The sequence below is a fragment of the Centropristis striata genome, chromosome 20 (genome assembly GCF_030273125.1).
Source record: "Centropristis striata isolate RG_2023a ecotype Rhode Island chromosome 20, C.striata_1.0, whole genome shotgun sequence".
NCBI lineage: Eukaryota > Metazoa > Chordata > Actinopteri > Perciformes > Serranidae > Centropristis > Centropristis striata.
The window spans coordinates 12956484-12979796 of NC_081536.1; the positions used below are offsets into that span (position 1 = coordinate 12956484).

Consider the following 23313-nt stretch of genomic DNA (forward strand, 5'->3'; position numbering starts at 1 on the left):
CCGTGGAGGCTGTTTGGAATGTCACTAGCTTTACATGTATGTGGTCACAAAGCAAAGTAATAGGTAAAATGAAATTTGACACAATGATGTAGCCAGATATTACAGCAGAAAGGATTTAAAGGATAACCAAATCATCACAATTCATCCAGAGGGGGACATGAAGGTCTAGTAATATATCCTAAAGCTCTCAAGAGATTTTAGTCAAAATCACAAATGGCAAACTCATGAGGAAAAAGTCATGGGATCTGCAAAGTGCTTCACCTTTATGTAGCACTAGGGACATTTTTGGCTTTTTAATTTTGGCTTTGTTAAAGCGCACAGTTTACATTTTGGCAAGGGTGTCTGGGTTTTTCTGGAATTTTGAAAGTTCAACATCATCTCTTATAATAAATCTATAATAGGCCGTGTAGCCAAAATATTGACACTCAGACCCTTAAGGACAAAAGAGTCTGAATGAAGAGGGACCATGTGTGCGTACATACCCGCCCAAAAAGAGATGAAAGACAAAAAACATGAACTGCAAGACACAAAAGAAGTTTGCACACTGCGATAGGCTCGGGCATGGATACATAAAACAAAAGAACATGGAAAGGAAAATTGTGCATCCAGACAACCAGACAGATATCTTTGGAAAAGGGGAGAGAACAGAAAGAGAGACAGAAAGACAATAACTACTAATGTACTGTTTTGTTAAATTCAAGAAGGCAGTAACTGAGACAAGATGCTGCAAATGTCAAACGACAATGTTGTGGAAAAAACGTCATAACAGAAAGCAAACCACATATCAATGTTTCGTGATCTGTAGGTAAACAAATATTTCATTACATAACCAACATGTTTCATCACCACAAGCTCCAACAGAACACCTCTGACCGAAAGCCGCAGACAGACACACTCTAACAAATCCATATGATTCTCTAAACCCGTTTATAATGAACGCTGCCTTTCCACCCGACTACGCTTGATCCAAAACAACTCGAGCCAGATGCAGTGAAGTAAAACCTGTGTCGTAGACGTGTTAATGAGTGGTCTCCACTTTTATACGTTTGGCTTCTTTTGTAGAGGTCAGAGTCGCTGTCACGCAGGCTGGTTAGACTGGAATCTGGATCTCTAGTGTAAAACGGGCTAATTGACAGAGGGAATGAGCCAGAGCATATGGTTTGATTTTAACAGTGTGGGTGGTGTTTTTCTAAGCCTTACTGACAGCCCTGCCTCCTTCCGTTTCTTCTAATTTCTCCTAATAAGACCTGACCTTCACCTTAATGACCATTCACTCAGTCACCCGGGGTTTGCCTGAGCCTAGTGTGTGCGTCCCTTCTTGTACAAGTTTACGTGTGTAAAGAGATACTGATAAAACACGGGGACAAAGATCAAACCATTGATATGTCTGTATGCATTCCTACAGGATGTGCAATAGACCGATGGCAGGTGTTACTAATTTAACGCATACACGTTCACAGGCTCCTTTTCCTGTTGTTCCATTTACAGGATAAACACAGTTCACATTATGCATCCGTCTCTCTCACTAACAGTGTTAATAATGGTTCTTACTGGCTACTGCACACACGCAATGTGGCGGTAATGGTGTAAAAACACAACATGCACTGTGCTGTTAGATTACTGGTTAGTTAAGGGAGGGTTCTACTGTTTGAAAGGGCTACATTTATTCTGGGAAGATTTCAAAGAACAAAATAAATGTGCTGACAGTGTGTGGTAGCTTTTTGTTCTACTACAGACAAAATAATAAAATAGAAAAAAAGGGTAAAATACCTACTGTTGCCACGTAACTGCATCTACAACAGAGCCAGCATTCTTCATGAACCTGAAAGTCAGAAAAACAAAGTTATCTTCCCTGCACCTTTTTTTTTTTTTACAAACTGAGTCATATTTTCACAGTTATGACCATTCATTTTATCAGAATATTTTACACTTTTACAATCTCGAAAATCATCTATCTAAGCAGCATCTATGGTGATAAGCGGTTATTGCGGGTGAGTCTTTGAATCTTACTTTCACCTTAATTTGTTTTATTGTCTGTTATCATCCTTGTTTTCTTTATTTGTTTGGCTGTAGTAACCATTTACTTGTGTTAGTGTTGTGTTAGTTGAAGTTTGTTTGGTTTGTAGCCGCTAAACCTGCACAAATAAGAAAAAAGGATAACACAAAATATTTCTTAAAACACCTGCAAAGGGTGAAATGCAGTCCTAATACACATTGACACTGCCAAGAAAATAGTGTCTGGGTGCTCCTGTGCTATTGGCACATATTTAAATGAGGTAAAGTGCACACTTTTGGCACAAATTTGGCCCCTTTCTATGCAAATGAATCTCACTGCAAAAGCAGTCCAATGCACAAATATCATCACAGTTACAGCATCGTCAGAAGCACATTTTACAATTTCATTCTGTCATGTTTAAATTCCTTGCTGAAAGTTTTGGGTAATACCACTGTACCCCGTCGGTCAGGACTTGTGACTTGTGGTCTGAAAAATTCTTCTAAAAAAATATTTTTCTATTTTTCTCTGCTGAAAAGTCGACATTTATTTTTTGCCACATGGATAATTGCAGTCATCAAGAAAAAGGGCAAATTGGCGTATGTAGTATCATTAGTGCAATATCTTTTGTGATGCAGACATTTAGACGGGGCAGATAGCAGTGGCAAATGATGTGCAATTCATCAGCTGCAATTCTTTGTGCATTCCCTGTGAATGTTTTAGGTAAGATGTTAAAAAAGCAAACTACAAAAGTTTGAGAAAACATCTAATTTGAAGCCCCTCTAGTTCTGTAAAACAGTAAAAAAACAAGTGTTTTTTGTAACAGTTTTTGCAGCCTCTACAGAATGCTTTCACTTAGTTAAATACAAACTCATGTACAAAAAAAAACCCAACTCAACACACAAACAGCCCCTGTAGCTGTCTGCCTTATTCCCCCTGAGCTCTTGCATCGCTCTATTTTTGTATGTGTGTGTCCTGGTCTACCTGACCCAAATCTCTCCATATTTGGGGGCTTGTCAGACATGCCCAAATGTGTCTCTCTAAACTTTCACAGCTCTGGCTTGTTTAGTCTGTCCAGCTCTGATATTTGGACTGTTGAGCAGCTCAGTGTCTAATTCATCTTATTTCCTGAGAGCAGCAGAGTAGTTTGGCTGTCAAACACAAGAACCCCCCTCCCTCGTAACAGTGTCAAACACACAAGAATCACTCAGTCGTTAAACGTGTCAGCCGTGACCTGCAGATATTTCACCTTTCTCCTCTTCATCCTCTCACTTCTCCTCCTCTCAACACTCATCATTTACATCCTCCCTTTCCTCAGAGTCCATTGCTCATCAATCAGTCTGAACTGGACAGTACACACACCGACACACACACCTTTTATTTCTAAGTAGATTTAACCTGTCAGTACTCAGTGAGATAAACAGCAGTTCCTAATGGTTTCACTGATGTAAGTAGCTCAAGTACATCGAGGAGGGAAACCCATATCAAATTATTCTTTCTTCTCTGTCTTCCAACTAGCTGTCAGTATGTGTGTGTCTGCAGAGAGGAGCTACAGACAGATTCAGGCTGAGATATACAGAGATATTAAACTGTTCCTGTCTAAGTATCTGCCCACATACTTGCATACACCCACACAATTTTAGTACACATTAGTTTAACTTTATGGACTCTGCTTTGGTTCAAAGGAATGCTGTTCCCCATTTATTTAACAATGCCAGTTAAAATCCAGAGCTATAAATTCCACCTCTGTCACTTCTAATTTTCTTGTTACCTGCGTAAAAAAATCTCTTAAATCTCTGGTGACAGACAAGTAGAGCATTGTTACAGCTTCCATTCAGCCACCCAGAACAGAAAGTTAAAGGTTTCTAACTCTAACCGGTCTACTCAAAAATAATTTAATATATAGTGGTGTTGCATCTGCATTTATTCACCAGTGGCTAAGAGCAAAATGTATGGATACAAAATTAGCAATGCTGCAATTTATGTGAAACTTTCATTTAGACTCATTACACAACATCTGAACATCTAAATGATGGATTAAATCTTCAAAACTTTGTTTGGCATAAAAAAAACACTCAATTACACACTGTGAAGTAGACATAAGCATATATAGGACATTTTGTTATTATTTTTCCGTAATGTCATTAATTATCCGTTTATATTCCAGCATCCACTTAGTAAGTGGCCACTGGAGGAGCGTACAGCTAGAGTTTGATAAACACAGGCACTGAAAAGGGGGTCAAAGGTCCAAACCACCATGTTCTGAACGGACACATTTCAAACATTAACAAACAGTAAAATTTGCGTTTTGGAACAGAACACAGGAAACTAACAAACTACTCAGTGGAGCACAGGGAATGTTGAGACATGTGGGCCAGTTTGGAGTCTTGTTTTGATCAACCTCTGTTTGCCACTGTTTTTTTGGGGGGCGGGGGGGCAAAGTATAAAGTGGGTGCTTTAAAATCCGAGGAGCTAGAGAGTGAAAAGAGTTCAATTGCATCGTACTTATTCTTCTGCCTGATTTTATTCTGTATACACAAATGGACCAAGTGGAATCCACATTTGGATGATATAAGAGTATCGTAATGTGTGTTTATACATTTGGTAGTTAAAGTTAAGCTTTGGCGTTCTAGGATTGAGGTATTTCTTTATTCAGGAAAATAAAACATCTCTCCATAAAAGTCACGATTTATTTAGATCTCCCGACACTGACAGAGTTGTGTGTACCCATTTATGTTAGATTTTCAATCTGTGTTTGTTGTACAGGGCCACTGATGCATCCATTTTAGTCAAGTTTGTTGCCATTTAAACAGACAGAGAAGCTTAGAAAGGCTTAACTTTTTTGGAAGTGATGAATATGTTTGAGAGATGACGTCATCTGTTTGGTCAACAGAGCCGAGAAAGCATTTTGTTGTCTGAAAGGAGTTTTAATAAACTACAGCAAGCAGTAACATCCAAAAGTAGCCAGCATACCTACATTCAGTCAGAGGCACAGTTTACATGAGGACTTTGGTCAGAGTTGATATAATCAGGGTAGAGTTGGGGCTTATGTTGCATTTGTGAGCAGTTTCATGTAGGAACTTCATGTTCGCCCATAAAATTGGAATAAAATATTGTTGACTGCTTTCCATTAAAATGAAAGTGTATATCTTCTCAAAACTTTATTAATCAATCTCTTTCAAACATATCAAAATGAAAATGAAATCACAATTAACAGAGTATTGTGACCGAAAACAAAATTATTCCAACTTTTGGGCTACCTATATTTTCTTTCTAGAACAATTCCTACTTGAAACTGCTCACAACAAGGTCTGTGTAACATGAGTAACTGGGTCATGATTTCTGGAGATATGTTGTTGAATTTTCCTCAGGACTTAATCAGGAGCTAAGCCTGACTTTGATTTATCCAATTTTATGTTGCCAATGTTTGTTTTAAATGTTTTGTTTCTTCAAAAAACAGCCTGTGAATTCTGACTCGACTGGTTTGTTTGTGTTGTTTTGTGACTTTGGTGAATCTGAATCTTTTAAAACCCCAAAATTTACTTGAACATTTTGGTGTTCGGTACGGTAAATTACTACTGACTTGTAGGTAACACAATACTGCTGTAAAGCTATGATTTCAGAGTGTGATATTACAATATCAGGAGGGGACACACTGCTGTTGAGAGAGGGCTGTTAGATAAGCCATCAGAGTCAGACCGAAGCGGGTGGAGATTCTGGGCAAAACCAGCAGGTGGGACGTTGCGCCGTCACATTATCAATCAGATGACACTTTATTTAGGTTGACACGGTATAACTGAAGCTGAGACGCTTAAACCTGCAGAGTGGAAATCCATAAACACTGAACACTACTACAATGTGTGTGTGTGTGTGTGTGTGTGTGTGTGTGTGTGTGTGTGTGCGTGCGTGCGTGCGTGCGTGCGTGCGTGTGTGTGTGTGAGTGTGTGCATTAAACACAATATAGCTCAGTAAAAGTCCCAAACCGCTGCAGCATATTTTCCACTACCTTCCCCCCTTATTCCCAGCAGGATAGCCTAACAAGGACAGGAATCCTGCCCAATCTATGTTTTATTTGCTGACTCACCCATCCAGCAGCAGGATTGCATTCTTCCGGGGTCGTCCCGCATTGGGGCCGTAGAGGTGAGCTCGCTGGTAGTAGCGCACAGACTGCAGCAGGGTCCGCAGCTTGGTGTAGTCCTGGGCCAACTGGGTGCTGTTGACCGCACGACCCACCATGCTGCGGTAAGCATTCGGCTCTGGGAAGAGGAGGTGCAGTACAGTCAGCGAGGGAGATAGAGTTTACACAAGCAACAGTGGGGAGGTGGAGGAGAATATTGTTGTTGTTGTAGTCTGATCTTGCTCTCCTAGAGAGTAGCCAACAGCCAGTAGAAAAAGAGATAATTGGGCAATTCGCAGTAATACAGACAGATGGACTCAGTGGCAGGCGAATGGCCCAAGCACACAGGGTGGCCCTCCAGAACTACTAAAACAAAGAGAGCGAGGGAGATAGTTCCCAAAACGGAGAAAAACTAAACTTTTTCCAGGCCCACTGCTCTTGAACCCCTCCACTGAAGAGCTTTACGATTATCTGCACCAGGTTTTGTTTGAGCTGTAAAAGAAAACTTTCAATATGTCCATTTTGTGCTTGTATGTAGCTCTGTCTGTGCTGTAGTCCTGGAAAATACAGTGTGACAACAACATTATTAGCAAATTTCAAAGGATCACCTTTATTTTCATTCAGCCACTGCAAATTCACTCAGTGTCTGCATCGTCTGGGTGATTCACTTGAAGTAATTACTTTGGTTATGGTTCAAGTCCTCACTAAAATGTTGACATGGTTCAGCCAATGGATTTTCCATGGTACTTTTAGACTTGGGCTAAATTAAAAGTTTCTATTGTGAGCTTTATGCTGATTAAATATAATGAAAATATGAAGAGATGTGCAGCAAGGAACCACAGGGCTCTGTGTGTGCTGCAGCTCCACAGGAACACAGATGGTTAGGATGACATGAGGACTAGCAGTTCCTTTCATCCCTAAATGAACCCTCGCCTTAACCCTTAAACTGCTAGACTTTCACTTACAGCTCATTATTAAAATAATACCTCTATCAACTGTGTGTCTAGTAAATGGGAAATGGACAAAATGTGTAAATGCTTTCAAATAAACAGTTTTAGTGAAGTAAAAAAACTTGAATTCTGGATTTAAAAAATGTACTTTATGAGACTTTTCGTTCATTAAAGGGGACCTACAATGCATTTTTGTTACAATGTTGAATATTGAATGTTGAATATATCCATATTGAACATAAACAAAGTGACAAACAATGTTGTAAGCGTATGTAAAAGTTATGCCTGTGAGTAAAATCTATCACTCTGAGCACTTCATTTCCAATAGTTTCTTCTGCCTTAACTCAAGCTGACGTCAGTTTGTGTTGGATGTCTATATATGGTCATCTCTTCCAGGCATGCTACTGCAATGTTTACATTGCATAGACTGCTATACTGTATGTAGCTACATGCCAACATGGGGAAACCTGTTGTCGTGGTTGCAGATGTTGAACCAGAAACGATTTTCCAGTGAGCTTGAGGAACAAAAAGCCCCACCACCTCACCATAAAGAAACGATAACATTAATTTCTACAAGAAAATAGCATCTTATGTTGTTTAGTCGGCAGCATGTGTAGCTGTACTGACCGTTGCCCAGCTCCCAAGAGATGTTGTACTTCTTGCCAGCGCCGTACTTGAGGAGGCTCAGGGTGGAGGAGGTGTTCCAGGAGTTGTCTGGGTTTCTGTGCAGAGCGTTGAGCCCCAGGATCAGGTGCAGACCAGCACAGTCGGCAAAGTTGTACAGTTTGTCTAAAGACCTGGCTGGGAGAAACCCACAAAGCAGTTGTAACTTTGATTCTTTTTTCGCACCTGGAATCTCATGAAAGTCATGTAGAACTCATTAATCTACTGACTCGCATGTCTGTAACACTGTAACTGCTTTTATGGTGCCCTTATATCATCACCACCTATTTTTGCAGCTATGCCTGTTTTTTTGTTTGTTCTGTAACTACAGAGAACATAAACAGATATGGTGAACTGCAGTTTTCAAATTTGAGTACAAATTAAAAAATCATGTTTTCATTGTGAGCATGATGCTGTGCACAAAATCTTTACACAAATAAAAGTCTTTACTGTCACATCATGCACCATGATTAATTAATAGGTATGTATAGGTGATGTCGATATTGATGTGTTGTTTGCATAAGTCCTATAGTTTATAAACAACGCAACATTTATTGATCGCAAAATTGATTCGACACAATAAGGTGAATATCTAAACAATATGTAGTATATTGTGGTAAAGCACTCAACATGTTCTTAATGCTGAGAAAGACTAAAAATGTTGTAGGTCACCAACTGAAAAAAAATGTAATTGGAAAAACAGTGGGTTTGTACATTTAAACAAACAAGCTCTTTCTCATGCGACTGTTAGTTAAAGGGGGGCTTCTTCCAAATTCTTAAACCTCAGTAAATTGTAACGTATACAATTAAAAGATTACATTTCTCAGCAGCAGTGTGTATGGACATTTTGCGTGCAATGCGTTCTGGATAAACTGTGAGTTACTGCTGGGATGTATTTTGCAATCAGTTGTCGTGTGCCAGGTACTGAACTTGCATGTGTGTCCATTTTTTCCACATGAACACAGAGTCTCATCTTCAGTAACATACAGTGAGAATCCAGAAAGACTGATTTTCCCATCACGGACTCCTGTGGTGATGCACTCCTCAAAGCAGCGAACACAGGATCATTCTCCTTCTCTGCAGCTGACAGTCTGCTGTCTGCATCAAACCACATGATTCTTACTGCGCATGAAAGGATGAGGGCCCTACCACAGATGTTGGCATATGGTGAGAATGCCAAAAGTGTTTGTTTATATTTTAATGTGCGACTGCAGGCTGCTCTTCGATACCCCAGGCACTTGTTTTGAAATCTAATCTGTTTGGAGTCGTTCCATTAACCTAAATATTACCCTGACATCTGACCCTTATTTCCTAGGTTCAACAGGAAACAGATGAAGACTGTGTGCTGGTCTGGGTCTGGCTAAAATTCATCCTCAACTGTGTTTGGCATCAGCTGAGCTTGCCAACTAAGTGCTTCATCCAACGTGCAGGAAAGACAAAAGCCGAGCAGGACAAGGGGGCATGAAAGGTTATTGTTCTGGAAAAATATCAAGCCATTATAGTCATGTGAAAGGTATACCGTTTCATAACCAAGGTTCTCGAATATTATAATATTTAATACATGGATGTGAAAGATACAAATGTCTGGCTGCAAGTCAAAGTCAGAATGCATTGGGACATTGAACAATGCGTATTAAGTCATGCTTGAATGCAAATATTTTGTTTTATTCTGCACTTATTGTAAGTCTTTTTTCCATCAGAGCAGTGGTTATGTATAATCCAAAGAGCAAATAGAGAGAAGAGAAAAATTGCTTGTTGCACCTGGCATTCATTCACTTTCCAGCTACAGCAGGACAAAGCCTGAAACAAAAAACAAAAAATGCTAGCAGCAGTAACAATGGTCTTATTACACACAGAGCTTGTTGGGAGGGGATGTCTCCTGAGTAAACTGTCTGTTCTTCATCTCATTAATAACTACCAATAATGTTATTATCATAACTCCTTCCCTCTGTGGTTAAATCAGAGTGGTGTCTGTTTGCAGGAGCAGATTTGAGGGCAACAGGAGAGAGAAAGTAACGCCAGATGTGGCTGTCAGGATGAGTGATTCCAGGCCTTTCCTCACCTGAGATCTGAGCAGAAGGCGACTAGCCTCGCTCCAAGACACAGCTAGAAGCCCTGCACACACATCATAAAGGTCTCACGATTGCCCCAAGCTGCTAAAAGTATTGTTTCTGTGCTGGCAGGTCTAAGAACAGCATGTACGATCAACTAAATGTCCCAAGTGTTTATGTGTTAGAATTTTACTATTGATTCTACTTTGCCAGTGGCAGGCAAACACATAGCAGGCTTTCTTTTGTTTTTTAACTGAAAGGCATGTTGAATTATGAGGTCAAAGAAAGAAAAACAAACCTGTCATGCTTAAAGCGTAATATGACAGCTGTGACTGCTTGTAAGTAGGGATTAGATTAAATTATTTAATTCATTTGTTAATATCAGTTAAATTAAAGGCACTACAGGTGTAGATTCTTTGGACAATTATACAATATCTGTGGATATCAAAAAACCTGCCATCGTACAATTTTGATTCAACTCACTTCAGGGCCCTTCGATCAATCTGAGAGAATGTGATGTGCCCATTTAGCACATTCAGTTACAGAGAGAGAGAGTTGCAACGGTGAGATTTTCACAATAACAGCTTCAGAAAATATCATGGGTTGTTGTTGTCATGGTATTTCACTACAAATATGACTCACTCACACTGACTCTTAAAGAGAGTTTAAGAGAGTTTGGACACTATACATTTTTTTTACTTTTTTATATTTCAAGTTTCTATATAGTTTTCCCTTTAGAAAATACATTTAAAAAACATTTGAATGTACATGGTATGATAATCGCCAATTTCACCATGGTTTACCGTGAATCCAGTTCACTGCTGCTGCCTTACTTTAAGATTTGGACATTTAGGCAAAACAAGACATTTAAAAATGTAATTTTGGGCTTTTCATATTAGTCGCTACATGGCTATGGTACAACTAGCCATGTGTTTGTCTCATCCTAGGTAAACAGGGCAAACAATAGTAAAATTCCCTGGGAACAGTCTATCCTTTTAGTGGTGGTTAATCCTCAGTTTCTGTTTCAGTTGCACACTCACAACAGCTACTAGCCTGAGGAGGAAGTATAGTATTACTGGCCAGCGTAGCCCAGCTCTTGTTTATCGCCTGACAAGAGCGGGGCATCATATGCTTTCTTCCACAGCGAAAAGGATGCGGGGTAGATTCACCCTCCTGGTGTCAGGAAATCTGCAGATCACTGAGGCCAAACATGAAAGAGTTCCTATGCAGAGACTAGAAAGCCCTAAAGCTACAAATCTGTGATCTCAGTCAGACGAATGTAATGACATTACCAAGACACTGTGAATCCATGTGTGTATGCACATACACACATAACGCATGTTTGTGTATGTGAGTAGTAACAATCATACCTGTGTAATGCAAAGTAGGAGAAATGTAGCAGAATTCAATGAAATATGGTGACAAATGGCAAATTTATGGTGAAATCACAACATGTGTTTTTCTTGGACGATAACTTACCAAATGTCTGTATTTGTTTCACAAATACAGACATAAACGATCACTCAGTCCAACATGAAATTGCCTTTTCTTCTGTTTGAAATACTAGGCCAGAAACAAATGGTGCTCATCCCTATGACATTGAATAATTTTTTTAAGTCAAAAGAATTACAGTTACTTATATTGCAATATGTTTAAAAATTGTTCTCAAAATTCTCAAGAACACATTATACAATGAAAGCCTGTTTGAGAGGTCAGACTTTACTGTATTCACTCAGCTACAAACATCTCTTTTATCTTACAAACAATTCAGCCAGAAACAAGTAGAATAAACCCAGAAAACAGTGTGTTCATGCATGTGTGTATGTGCCTGTGTGTCTGTTGGCGTGCCTTTGTGTGTTTGTGTGTAACGGAAAGAGTGGGGTCTGGATATTGTCAAGCTGTCTATCTGATAGAAAAGCCAGTTCTGTGAAGCAGAGCGGCCGGCAGCATCAGTCAGTGATATGCCTCATTTCTGCAGCTCTGCATATTCCCTCAAACACTGAGGTACCCGCAGGTCTATGTACACTGGGTCTGTATGCACTCACACAAACAGTGTTCGCTGGTTTACATACCACCCACATGAACTACGCAACCATCTGAAGTTTTCAATAAAATAACACTTTTCCCCGTAGCTGCAACTTTTGTGAGTTACAGTCAGCTGACAAGATAAAACAGGTGTATCTTAACATGACAGTCTCTCGTTTTGAAATCTCAGAACCCATCAGCTCGGTCTGACTACGATTTAGTCTCAGAGGGCAAGGCCAATTATTCTTGGGTTCTGGTGCGGCCAGCAGATATGTGCACTATGCACTGACTATTGTTTACAGCCAGATTAGCGATTTGAGACATGAGAACTTGCAGTTGTGAGACCACGTTGACGACCAGATTGTTTCACAAGTTGCCAGTTTTACTAAGTAAGCTAAGCTAATGAAAAGCTTCACCTTTTCAGGAACTTGTTTGGGACAATGCAGATTTTTCTTCAATATTGACTTTGTACTGCAAGTTTCTTAATGTGCAAATAAACTTTTCTTAAAGCATTCTAATTTATTAGTCAACATTTCTTGGTCTTTTTCAGAACATTTTCTTGGCTCTTTTTCAGAACATTTTTTGAGAAAGTATGCTTTTAAAAAGTGAAAGTGATAAAATTAGCCAGTTCAAAAAGTGTTGAGGACATGTCCCCAGCGCCCCCAATTAGTCCCATATATAATTAATCCCATATAAACATGCATAAACATGATCAGCAAAGGTCCGTAGAGCTCGGACTGCCAAGAGTAACCAGAACACTTCAGAAATCAGAATCTTGTCCTGTTTCCTAAATATTCTGTATTCATCAGCAGATATCTGTTTATAGGGATCACTCTTGGTGCAGCTTTAAATTATGATCTGATTTTAAATTGGAAGCACAAGTAACATTATTAATTCAAATGGCATCCATTAAATCTTGCTTTGTGAAATATCGCTCTGTGTATTGAGAGGAAAGTCAACACAGCCTATATGCAGAGGGAAATAACATCTTGTTGCACTTCCTCAAATTCAAATGTACATGATTTGTGATAATACTTCATAACATATTTCTACATTCCACGATATTTTTGCCTTGGCAGAGAAATTAGTGAGTGCAGCAAAAAACCTTGTTTTCCGTTTCTGGTTTCATTCAGTACAGAAATATAATGACTTGCTGCCAGACGCAGCTTACTGCCACAGCAAATGTCAATTTGGATGTTTAGTCCCATCAATGTCAGTCTGGGACACACACACATAAACACACACACAAACACACACACACACACACACACACACACACACACACACACACACACACACACACACACACACACTTGACAGAGCTGAGTTCTGGCTTGCTTTAAAGGCCAAATCAAAACCGAACCCTCAAGAGACATGTGCAGACAGGAGAGAAGGCTGTTTAGAGGAATTAATTCTGAGCCTTTTTTCCTGTTTATGGATACAATGTGTTTTTCCATATCTGAATATCACATGTTGCCGTCAAGCCTCCAGGGCTCTTAAAACGCACCGTTAAGTGTCCACACTGCTAATGAACATGATCTCATCACCTACATCAAACATGGCCTTAGACAATGACCTGATTTATACCTTTTATAATAAATAAATAAATGAAGTCTGGTTTAAAGCATTGAGGCAAAAAAGGCATATCCATGAAATGAAACCATTACACTATTCCCATATGTAAGACCATAGATGCTTGTAATTTTCTCTGTCAGCTGTAACAACTCGCATTACGTCGGCTTGAAGGAGGCACACACAGACACAGACACATACAGACACACACAGACACACAGACACACAGACACACAGACACACACACACACACACACACACACGTGTTAAATTTGTATCATGACTTCAATGGACAAAGCATGGTGTAACTGTAAACGGTTACTCTCAGACCGTCCATCTATCAAATTGTCTTCAACATGCTGGGAACGTTGTTGATGACAGTATTTAAGGTTTTACCAGATGGTTTGAAGAGTAATTCACATTTATACTTAACACACACCACATGCACACATGCAGTTGCAGACAAACAGCATTACCAGTCATGAAAGATTTGGAAGTTAACTGCTTAAGTGACCAGAGTGTGGCATATTCATTATGAACTCCTTCATCACAGCCCATCTCTTTTCTCCACCAGCTCCTCTGATTGGTTAAACAACTCTCTGCCTTCTGTTTCTCATTGGCCCATCTGTGGCTGCAGAAAAAGACATGAAGCAAGGTCATCTCAAGACTGACGTTTCCAATTTGCAATTTTTAAAAAAAGATCATGAAAAGTTTAAGAACTGCTATCGATGCAGTTTGATCACTCATCCCTATCGGTCAAAGCCAGACCGGTATACTGTTACAGTCGCTGTATCGAAAGCTATTAAATGTGGTGGTTTGCTATGTACGCATGGTGTATCTGCGACTTATCCTGACGTTAACTTGACACTGCATGTCCGGGTTGCACAGAGGGAGAAATGTGGTTCTAATATATTGTGAGTCTGTGCTGCTCCACCAGCGTGTTGCACAGAACCCAACGCCTCCATGTTTACACACACACATCGCCACATGGACTCTTCTTTCATACAGGATGGCTCCACTCCAGCGAAACCATTCAGGTCAAACCACTTTTGTATTTTGGAAGAATGCAAGATATGTGGTGGGCACCTGTTTTCAATTCTGTAGAGGGGGACTGACACACTGTGTGTGTGTGTGTGTGTCTGTCTGTGTCTGTGTCTGTGTCTGTGTGTGTCTGTGTGTGCGTGCATACGTGTGCATGTGGGTGGAAACAAGAGTGTGAGAGAGAGATTACCTCAATCTGTGAATTTGCTGTGACTAGACCTGTGTGTGGCCTTTTTCTGTGTACTCAGTGTAAGGAGATGCAGAGCAAGTCGACAGAGCTGGTGAGTAAGATGAGTGGTATGTTAACATACGCTTTTCTCTATGTAAAGTACGTCCACTCTCTGCTACTCTGTGTGTGTCTGCTTCAGCCTAGGCGACAGACTGCAGTAGACAACAAATCAATGACAGTGAAGTGGACAACATAACATCAACTGCCTTTCGTTGGCTGTGGGCCATGTAACTCAAACCACTTGTTAGGGGAACAGGGTGTGAGGGAAATGCATACGGGGTGTGAGTGGTTTTCACATCTGTTTGGCAACGGTTACTGTCTATCACTCCCTAATGAGAAAAGTACGCTTTTTAGATACTAATGACCTCACTGTGTTTGGCTTGTAAAGTAACAAGGTGTGTGGAAGTGTTCGTTTCCCAGGAGAGAAACATCACCATGTTTCTCTTCTTTGTTTGCATTATGCAGCTACCTACAAACCACAAACAAACACATCCAAAGGAGAAAGAATTCAACCATGAGCCAAAACTCTTTATGAATCATCCTGTTATTATAAACTGACAGACTGTTTAGCAACTCGTGAATCTAACTGAAGGCTGATCTCTGTCGAGGCAAACAAATCTCAGTCAAAGTCATTTTGATGGTTAGCGTCATATCTTATTATTGGTAGAAATTCTTGAAAATAAACAAACAAAAAGGTCATTTGAGATGCATATGAAAAAATACAGCATTTAAGCCTCTGAGTGGGCGGCCAAGTGTGCATGTTTGATTGACAGCTGAGCTGGCAGGGGCGCAGAGACAAAATCTAAACAAACTTGTGTAAGTGTAGCTTAAAAGCCAAGAACAGACAGCGTTTTGTTAGCAGTGGTGTTGTAACGGCTACACTGGAAACCATTTAAAAGGTAAAATATGTAACTTTTCTGCATTAAAATGTCAACAAAATATATCACATAGCTCTTGAAATGTTTAGAGTTGTGTACTAACATTATCCCAAATGTTTTCTACTACTTCCAAATCCAGAGAAATCAAGATAATTGTCTGTTTCATTTGGCTGCCTATCAATGGCCTCATACCCTTTTGTGCATGCATCAGCAGTTTGCCTGACAGAAATGATCATAAATGTACTCGCTTTTAACAATATATTTTAATCATTTGAGGTGTGGATCTGAAAATCACTGATTTTTAAGGTGAAACCGCTTTATATTTTGGTGTTTATTGGTTTTCACAATATGAACTAGTGTAATATCAAAAACGCAGGAGGCAAAATATGTGTAAAAACAGCATCCTTTAGGCCTTTGGTTCACTCTCACTGCTCTCATCAGTGTAATTTTAAGCAAGTTTTAAAGCTTTTCAATGACTTTTAGTGCTGCAAATATTAATCTCTTTATGGATTAGTTTTCAACTAATTAATGAATTTATTTTGACAATTGATTAATCAGTTTGAGTAACTTATTCATTGCCAACTGCTTGAAGTCGTTGAACTACTTGAAGTTTGTTGCATCTCTTTGAACATGTTCAATGTGATTAGTGTGACTTTAATGCTTCTCTTTGTAAGCTACAGCCGTTAAAGATAGGGAAGTGAGCCACGCCTGACCACACCTGACATTTTTACAACCAGAGATTAGAAACACTGTCACCTCCAAAGAGGGAGGTTGTAAAGCTTCCGCCTCTTATCTGGTTAGCCATCTCATCACACACCTCTGCTGATGCCGTAATTGGGCTCTGATTGCTCTGTAATTGCAGAGAAACAAGACTCCTGCGGGCAGACAGAGTGAAACAAGAGGGAGAGTAGCCTAGGGCTTTTCTGCACCTACATTTTTAAAGAGTTTGAGCTTAAAACAATGTCTGCAGCCCTTCCCACGAAACACCTGTCTACAAACACACTGCAGATCACTAATTACTAATCCGCGGGAGGAACATTTTTGAGTCCTTAACAAATGCCTCTTTTAACACCTTGAGATTCATCATGTTCAAAAATCGTAAGACTGGCAAAGCAAAGGAAAACAAAACATTAGTTTAAGAGGTATTTAGGACATCTGCTACATTCCCGGCTCAAGAAGACTATCTTTGATCCCAGGCCGTGTGATGGATGAGGGTTATGAAGACCAGATCCCAAGCAGGGCAGCAAAGCAAACACACGGTATCCCAGACTCCTTTTCACTGTGAGAATAATCACCATAATCACAGCAATCATCTTCCACTCTCAAACTATATCCACACACATTACTTATGCTTCAGTTAAACTGGAGGTTCTGTCTTCAGCTAAACGAGCAGAGCCAGATTAAACAGTTACCAAATTATCAGCTTGCATTACAACACTTTAATATCTAATTATACATTTATAATATCAGATGCTGGGAAAAGGTACAAAATGTTTTCTACTATCTAGTGTTTTGACCACACTGACTACATCAGCTATTTGTTATGTTAGTCATAAATATAATGACTGATAATTAACCAATTTCATATAATTGAATAAATGATGGAATAACATTTTATGAATTTATGTCATGATTTCATAATTATTCTCTGAAAATACCCGTACAAATTTGACCAAACCATTTGCCAGTGGGTTTAAGCCAAGAAGACAAATATTGTGCATGGTCCATTAACGTGTAAAATAGCCAGATTTTCTTTTTTGTTTGTAATTCTTTTTTTGTTTGTAATTCTTCTTTTTTTGTTACTAATCTGCATTTTATAAATCAGTGTATAAGCTTTAACTATCAAATCCACTAATTCAGCAGTTTTAGGATGATTAAAGAACACTAAAATGAGTGCTTTAATGTTTTTATTTTATTATTTTCTTTATTATTTCTGTTAATTAAATTAATAAAAAAAAGTCCCCAACAACAACAACAATAACAACAAAAAACTTCCATTTTAAGTGACGCTATAACTTGGTGGTAAAATAATGATTTAGTGCTATGACAATGCAGCACAAGTTTTTAAAAAAAGGGGACATGACATGACATCAATCCCTCCCAAAATGCTGGCAAGTGGAGGACAAAAACTACAGGGGGCACCTGCCTCAGCCACTTAGACAGTCTTGCTTCCCATAACTCTTAACTTTTAAGTCCCATTTGAGTTTCAGCAGAAACTCATTATGACAATACTGGGATTCTTCCCAGCACGGTGATGGATATTCCTGCCAGATGTTTATGGAGAAATAATTCACCTGAACAAATATCTCCCAATGTCTCTAAACTGTCTTGTCATCAGTCTTGTGCTCCTGCTGAGATTTTCTGTCTGTCGAGCACATAAAGCTCAAAATTAAGAATTTAAGCTCATTTCCACATTGGAAACAATCTTTTCTCACCATTTTTGCTTTCTGTCCTTTCTATGACACGCTGGAAGAGGTTTGCACGCAAGTGAGATTTTTATTTGTTTTATTACTGTGTTTTGGTCAATTAAGTCTCCGTAGATGTTTGATGTTTGGAAGAATGACATTCTGCTTTAGTGCTTTAACACTTGCGGTGTAGCTTTCAACTGATGCAAAACCATATTAAAGGTTTGGAACCAATCCCACACAGATTTTTTCAGCTTTACAAATAAATACCAATTCATTTACACCAACTGAAGGAAACCAAAGAAATGCAGTGATCTGACAGTGTTTATGCAGATATTACATCTGCACAAACACTGTCAGTATTTATTGGTTTCACTGATTTGATTTGCAAAATCTTACAGTATTGTACCCATGGAAATCCAATCCAAGAAAAGAAAAATGTAGTTCTTTAAATGTCTACCAGTAATACCAATGTAGTGCTTTCATGTTCAATTTCAAGTCTTTCTCAAGTCTCTGTCATGGATTAGTTTACCAAAGTAACAGAGCTATGCCAACAGAAGATGTTTGTGGCCATGTGATAGAAAACTTGGAAATACTTTAATATTAACAATGTTAAAATGAGTTCTAGTTTGTGGAAAATGGAGCTGGTGCTGACAATAGAGGACAATTATTAGTTTTTTTTGACTAAAGCAAATTCTACAGACTAGAAGCTTAACATGAAGTAGAGAAAAATATTTTGCAACCAAGAATAGGTTCTCTTTGTACAAGCCAGTTTGTACAGAATAAGATACATTTTAAAGGGTTTTAAATCAGTGCAGAGTATCTGGTTCACATCTGGTAAGAGGAAGATGTTTAGGTAACATCTGGAGGATTTCAAAAATGTTTCATGTTGGAAGGAACCTCACCAGAGGTTTTGTAAGATGAAAAGGCAAAGTGTCCTGCAATATCTTCAATGTCAAGCCTCAAATAAAAGAGACAGCTGTGTCCCATTTGTTCACAACAAATAAACAAACATCTGAATCACCTGAATCTGGCCATTGATATTTCTTAAATCAATGATGCTCTATGTGAGATTCATTTATCTTTTATAAATAAATGTGTATGATCTGTTGGTATCCCCGACAAACAAAACAACCTAATGTTAAAAACATGGGTTCCGAATTGGGCGGGTGGGATGACAGACAGCCTAAACAAACCGAGGACTTTCAAGAAGTAGTGTTTTTTGAGGCCTTACCCTGTTCTTTTTTCTAACCTGAAGCAATTGTTTCTGGTGCCTAAACTTAACCATTTAACAACATCAACAAAGAGTTTAAAACAGCATTCCGGATGTACATCATCTTTGTAACATATAATTTTTTTTAAGTTTCCGTAATTTTAAAACTTTCAGATTTGCTGTTTTGTATACAAGAGTTTCCATGGTCTAGCTCCACCGCCGCTGAATGAACTTATAAAGAAAAGGACTCTGGGAGGTGTGAGCACCAGGGCCTGTGTTAGAGGAGACTGTGAGATTCCCCACAGGCGCACTACGTTTTGGAGGAATATGTTATCTCCCACTTACTCTTCTTTTAAAGGAAATCTGAAACAATGGCTCAAATCACATCAAAAGTGTGACCACTAACTGGACTTGAGACGACTTGAACATTACTTTTTATTGCATAGTTATATCCTGTCTGGGTCTGGTATGTGTTGTGTTGTGTGTGTGTTGTCTCCTCTATTTGTATCTTACCTATGTACTTGCTGTCTTTTATATTTGTATTTATTTTTAATTTTTTAGGGACTACGGATGCAAACTAGCAGCCTTGCTATAATCCGGCATATTTACAAAGATGTTTATCGATGTTCATTAATGTGCACTGTCCCTATCCAAAAATAAAGTATTCGTATTCGTTGCAATCGTCCTGTTTGCAATGTGTTAAAAGCAGCGATTATTACATGTCATAAGACAAATATTTCAAGGATTTCATACAAATTGCATTGAAATAGTTTTCAGAAGAAATCATATAAGCCCATTCAAGAGAATAACTTGTGGCATTAGAGACCTCTAACTTTTATGTTATTACAACATATTTAGTTGTTTGTCATATTGCATCACCCTTACTTTCCAATTTACAACTTTTGTCAGCGAGTACCTATGAGTGCTGCAAAACATTATTATAATATTTATTTTGAAATTACAATTACAGCTACAGTAGCTTACATTTCCTTGGGAAGAAATTAAGAAAATGATGATGGCTCTATGAGTTGTCCAACAGAATCACCTGCAGCGTCACTTTGTTACTGTTTAAAATGCTAATGTTGGAGTTCAGGAGTTCTCCTCGGCTGGGCTCTGTTCCCACATCTTTTCTGGACCTACAGTGAAGGATTTTGAAGGCAGAGTTCACCAAGGAGAGAACAAGTGATGCAGAGCCAGGCTATTAGCGTTGGGAGTGGGGCATGTTGGCTGCATCAGACCCCGGGTTTCCTCCACTGCCAGGGGAAGGACCAGGCCAAGCCAAGACAAGCCAAACATCTGCTCCTGGTTAGAGGTGTCGGCTCCTGCCATTCAAAGCAGAGGTTCAAAACCTCAGGGAAAAGTTTCACTTGGCCTCCTCTAGCCTGGGACACTGCGAGCAGTCCTGTAGTTCCCTTAGGGAATGCAGGTCTGAGGAAAATACCACCGAAAATCCAATTCCACTTTTCCTTTCCGTGCTTCACCCTTCTGACCAAGGCAAATTTCATTACACACTTATGGACTCATAAAATTCCTTCAATAACACAGCACTATGCCCCGCACAACAGAGTTTCAGGCTTGGAGGGCAACCAGCTATAAGGGGTGCCTCATTGCATGAGACCCAGGAATGAGTCTGGTCCAGTTATTTCACTCTTTCTTCCAACTTTCTTTATTTCTTTACAACACATAAACAACTGCATATTATAGTTAAGACACAAGATAAATATGTTTTAAATGTGTTGTACCGCTTAAGTGATGAAAGCCCATAAAAAAGTTTACATATTTTCTCTGTCATCTTGTAACCATACATCAGCCGGCATCTAATAAAATGTCCAAATAAAAACCCAAAGCACCAATTACTGGATACTTAAGCCAATTAACAAAAACAGAAACAAAGAGAGACTTTGGCAAATGAGAAAGAAAACAATTTGGTCACACATCTAACATTAAGCTTCCATTACCCCTCTAATGAGCCAATAAACTTTTCTGAGGTGACTGATCTTCAGATGCAGCCAAACCGCTATCTGTTGTTTGTCTCAGTAAAAATAGGTTACCATCCTAACAGCCAAGCCTGAAACTGGCTTCCATATGTGTCCGGCCACGTTTCTGGCATACTTTTTAGGATTTACAAACAAATTTCCAGGCTCTGACAATAATCTGTATTCTGGCTTTAAGAGTATTTTTCAACCCAGACCCTATATTCCCATGTTTTGTGTCTAATGGGGACAACAATTTTTGAATTTCGTTCAGTATTGAATATGTCCAGTAAAGGTGCTTGTTTTTAGCCACTGAAAAGCTCCAATTGTTGTTAGTTAGTGAATGTAGCATTACACTGAAACTCGTTGTGCAGCTGCTCGTTACATCACTTCAGCTCAATATTGGACCAATTTAAAAATTAGTTCTGTCACTTAAACACAGAAAACATGAAAAAAAAATTGGGACCAGGATAAAAACACAAACATCCTTTAAATAATCATTCAAGGCTCTCTCAAAGCTTCTCACACTTTTTAATCAGAAACAATCATGTTTAACTAAAAAGCTCCACTGCAATCCATGACAACCTAAAGCTGGTCAGTAGTCAGTATCTTTTATAACTAATGGGAAAGTAAAAAAAAAGTTCAAGGAGACATTTCTTTCATGAAGTCAGTTTTCCTGTAAGGCTCATCTCATTTCATCTTCTTCCCGCAAGTCTGGATAATGTTGTTTGGATACAGGGGTTGTTTGTTATTTGGCTGTTTGTTTGACGAAGTCTGTACTGAATCATTGTTTTGGAAAGTAGCTGCGCACCTGTTGTGTTGAAGTTTGTGAAATGAAACAGGGTTTGTCTGGATTTTTATACAATGCATGAGAGGTTTGATGTTGGGAGAGAGCAAGAAAGACATTCATGAGCTGGATACTTGCAGATAAAGCTTACAGGTATAGACTCAGATCTTCAACAGCTCTTCTGTGAACTAAGTTAAAAAATGTAATTAAGTGTAAATTAAAGTCAACTGTTTACTTCTGTTACACCTCCATTAATATATAGCTATGATTTTTTTATGACTCATAAACTCACAATAACTCATTCGGACAACAAGACTTCACATAATTTGGTATAAATGGTAACTCCATGTAAATTAAATAAACATGTTTCTCAGCTAAAATGACACAGTTAACTCATTTTTATATTAAATCAGGGTTCAACTGAGTGAAACATAATGTCAAATAAAACAGAACAATTCAGTCATGACATAAAAAAGTATTTTATGCAGGTTTTCAGTCATACCATTGCACCAGAAAACAGGCAAAAATTACCAGAGTTGAAGCCCACGACTTCTACAAAGTAATTTGTCGGAATGAATTGAAACATTTCCCAACAAAGACAAAAGCCAGATGTTTATGGCTGGTAGTGGGCTTTTGGTCCAGTGGAAAAGGGGCTTAAATGTGTCAATTTTTCCAATTTGCAAGCTGCCAAATGTTACATTTTCCAGACTGAATAATGCATGTTGATAGCAATCGTTTTGAATGCAGAAACACTTTATCGACAACAGCATTCACTAAATGCAGAACGTGTGTGCAATTGTTCACACTGAACCAATCTGGTTCTTAAACAGATCATCCAGTGCCGTCAAAGAAGCCCTGCAGGTGTGACCTTCAACAATCCTTCTCACAGCGTCGCAACAATTTTCTTTATAATGGAGGAAAAATGTTCATGTCCTTCGTTTGAGCTTAAATGCAGTTTTGGTGAAGAACAAACAAGTTACTACGCCATCACTGAGGCCACTTTTATCCATCTGTCATCCATTCTCGCCTCATTCATATTCTGTCTGAATTGAATCTCTAGAAAAGTTACTTTGGGATATTTCAAGAGCCAAGAGAAATATCAGAAACATATCTGAAAGTAATGTGTTTTATGCCTTAGGCATTTTATATTTGTTTTACTTTTAGTTGTAACACACAAATGTTTTTCGCACACCCTCCGACACACGGAATAATGAGGACATAGCTTCTTCACAAATCCCTTTGAGGCACAGACATGCTCCCGTTTCATGTGAGGGTCAGAGGTCATTCAGCCAGAAGTGATGTCTCTGGAGCAGGTAGAGCTTTTTCCCAACCCTTCAACAGGGAAGGACATGTTTTCTCAATTATTGTTTTTTGAGAACGATCTTAAAGTAGTTTAAACATAAACATTACATTAAG

The 23313-nt window shown here is 38.8% G+C and overlaps 1 protein-coding gene across 1 annotated transcript in view; it reads right to left on the reverse strand.

The window, feature by feature from the left end:
* Positions 1 to 23313, reverse strand: part of hpse2 (heparanase 2) — a 63688-nt gene that overhangs the window by 21477 nt on the left and 18898 nt on the right. The window contains exons 4-6 of the mRNA XM_059359421.1: positions 7688 to 7861; positions 6078 to 6249; positions 1775 to 1822 (exon numbers count right to left, since the gene is read on the reverse strand). Coding sequence (XP_059215404.1) covers positions 1775 to 1822; positions 6078 to 6249; positions 7688 to 7861 — 394 coding nt within the window. The remainder of the gene's footprint in view (positions 1 to 1774; positions 1823 to 6077; positions 6250 to 7687; positions 7862 to 23313) is intronic.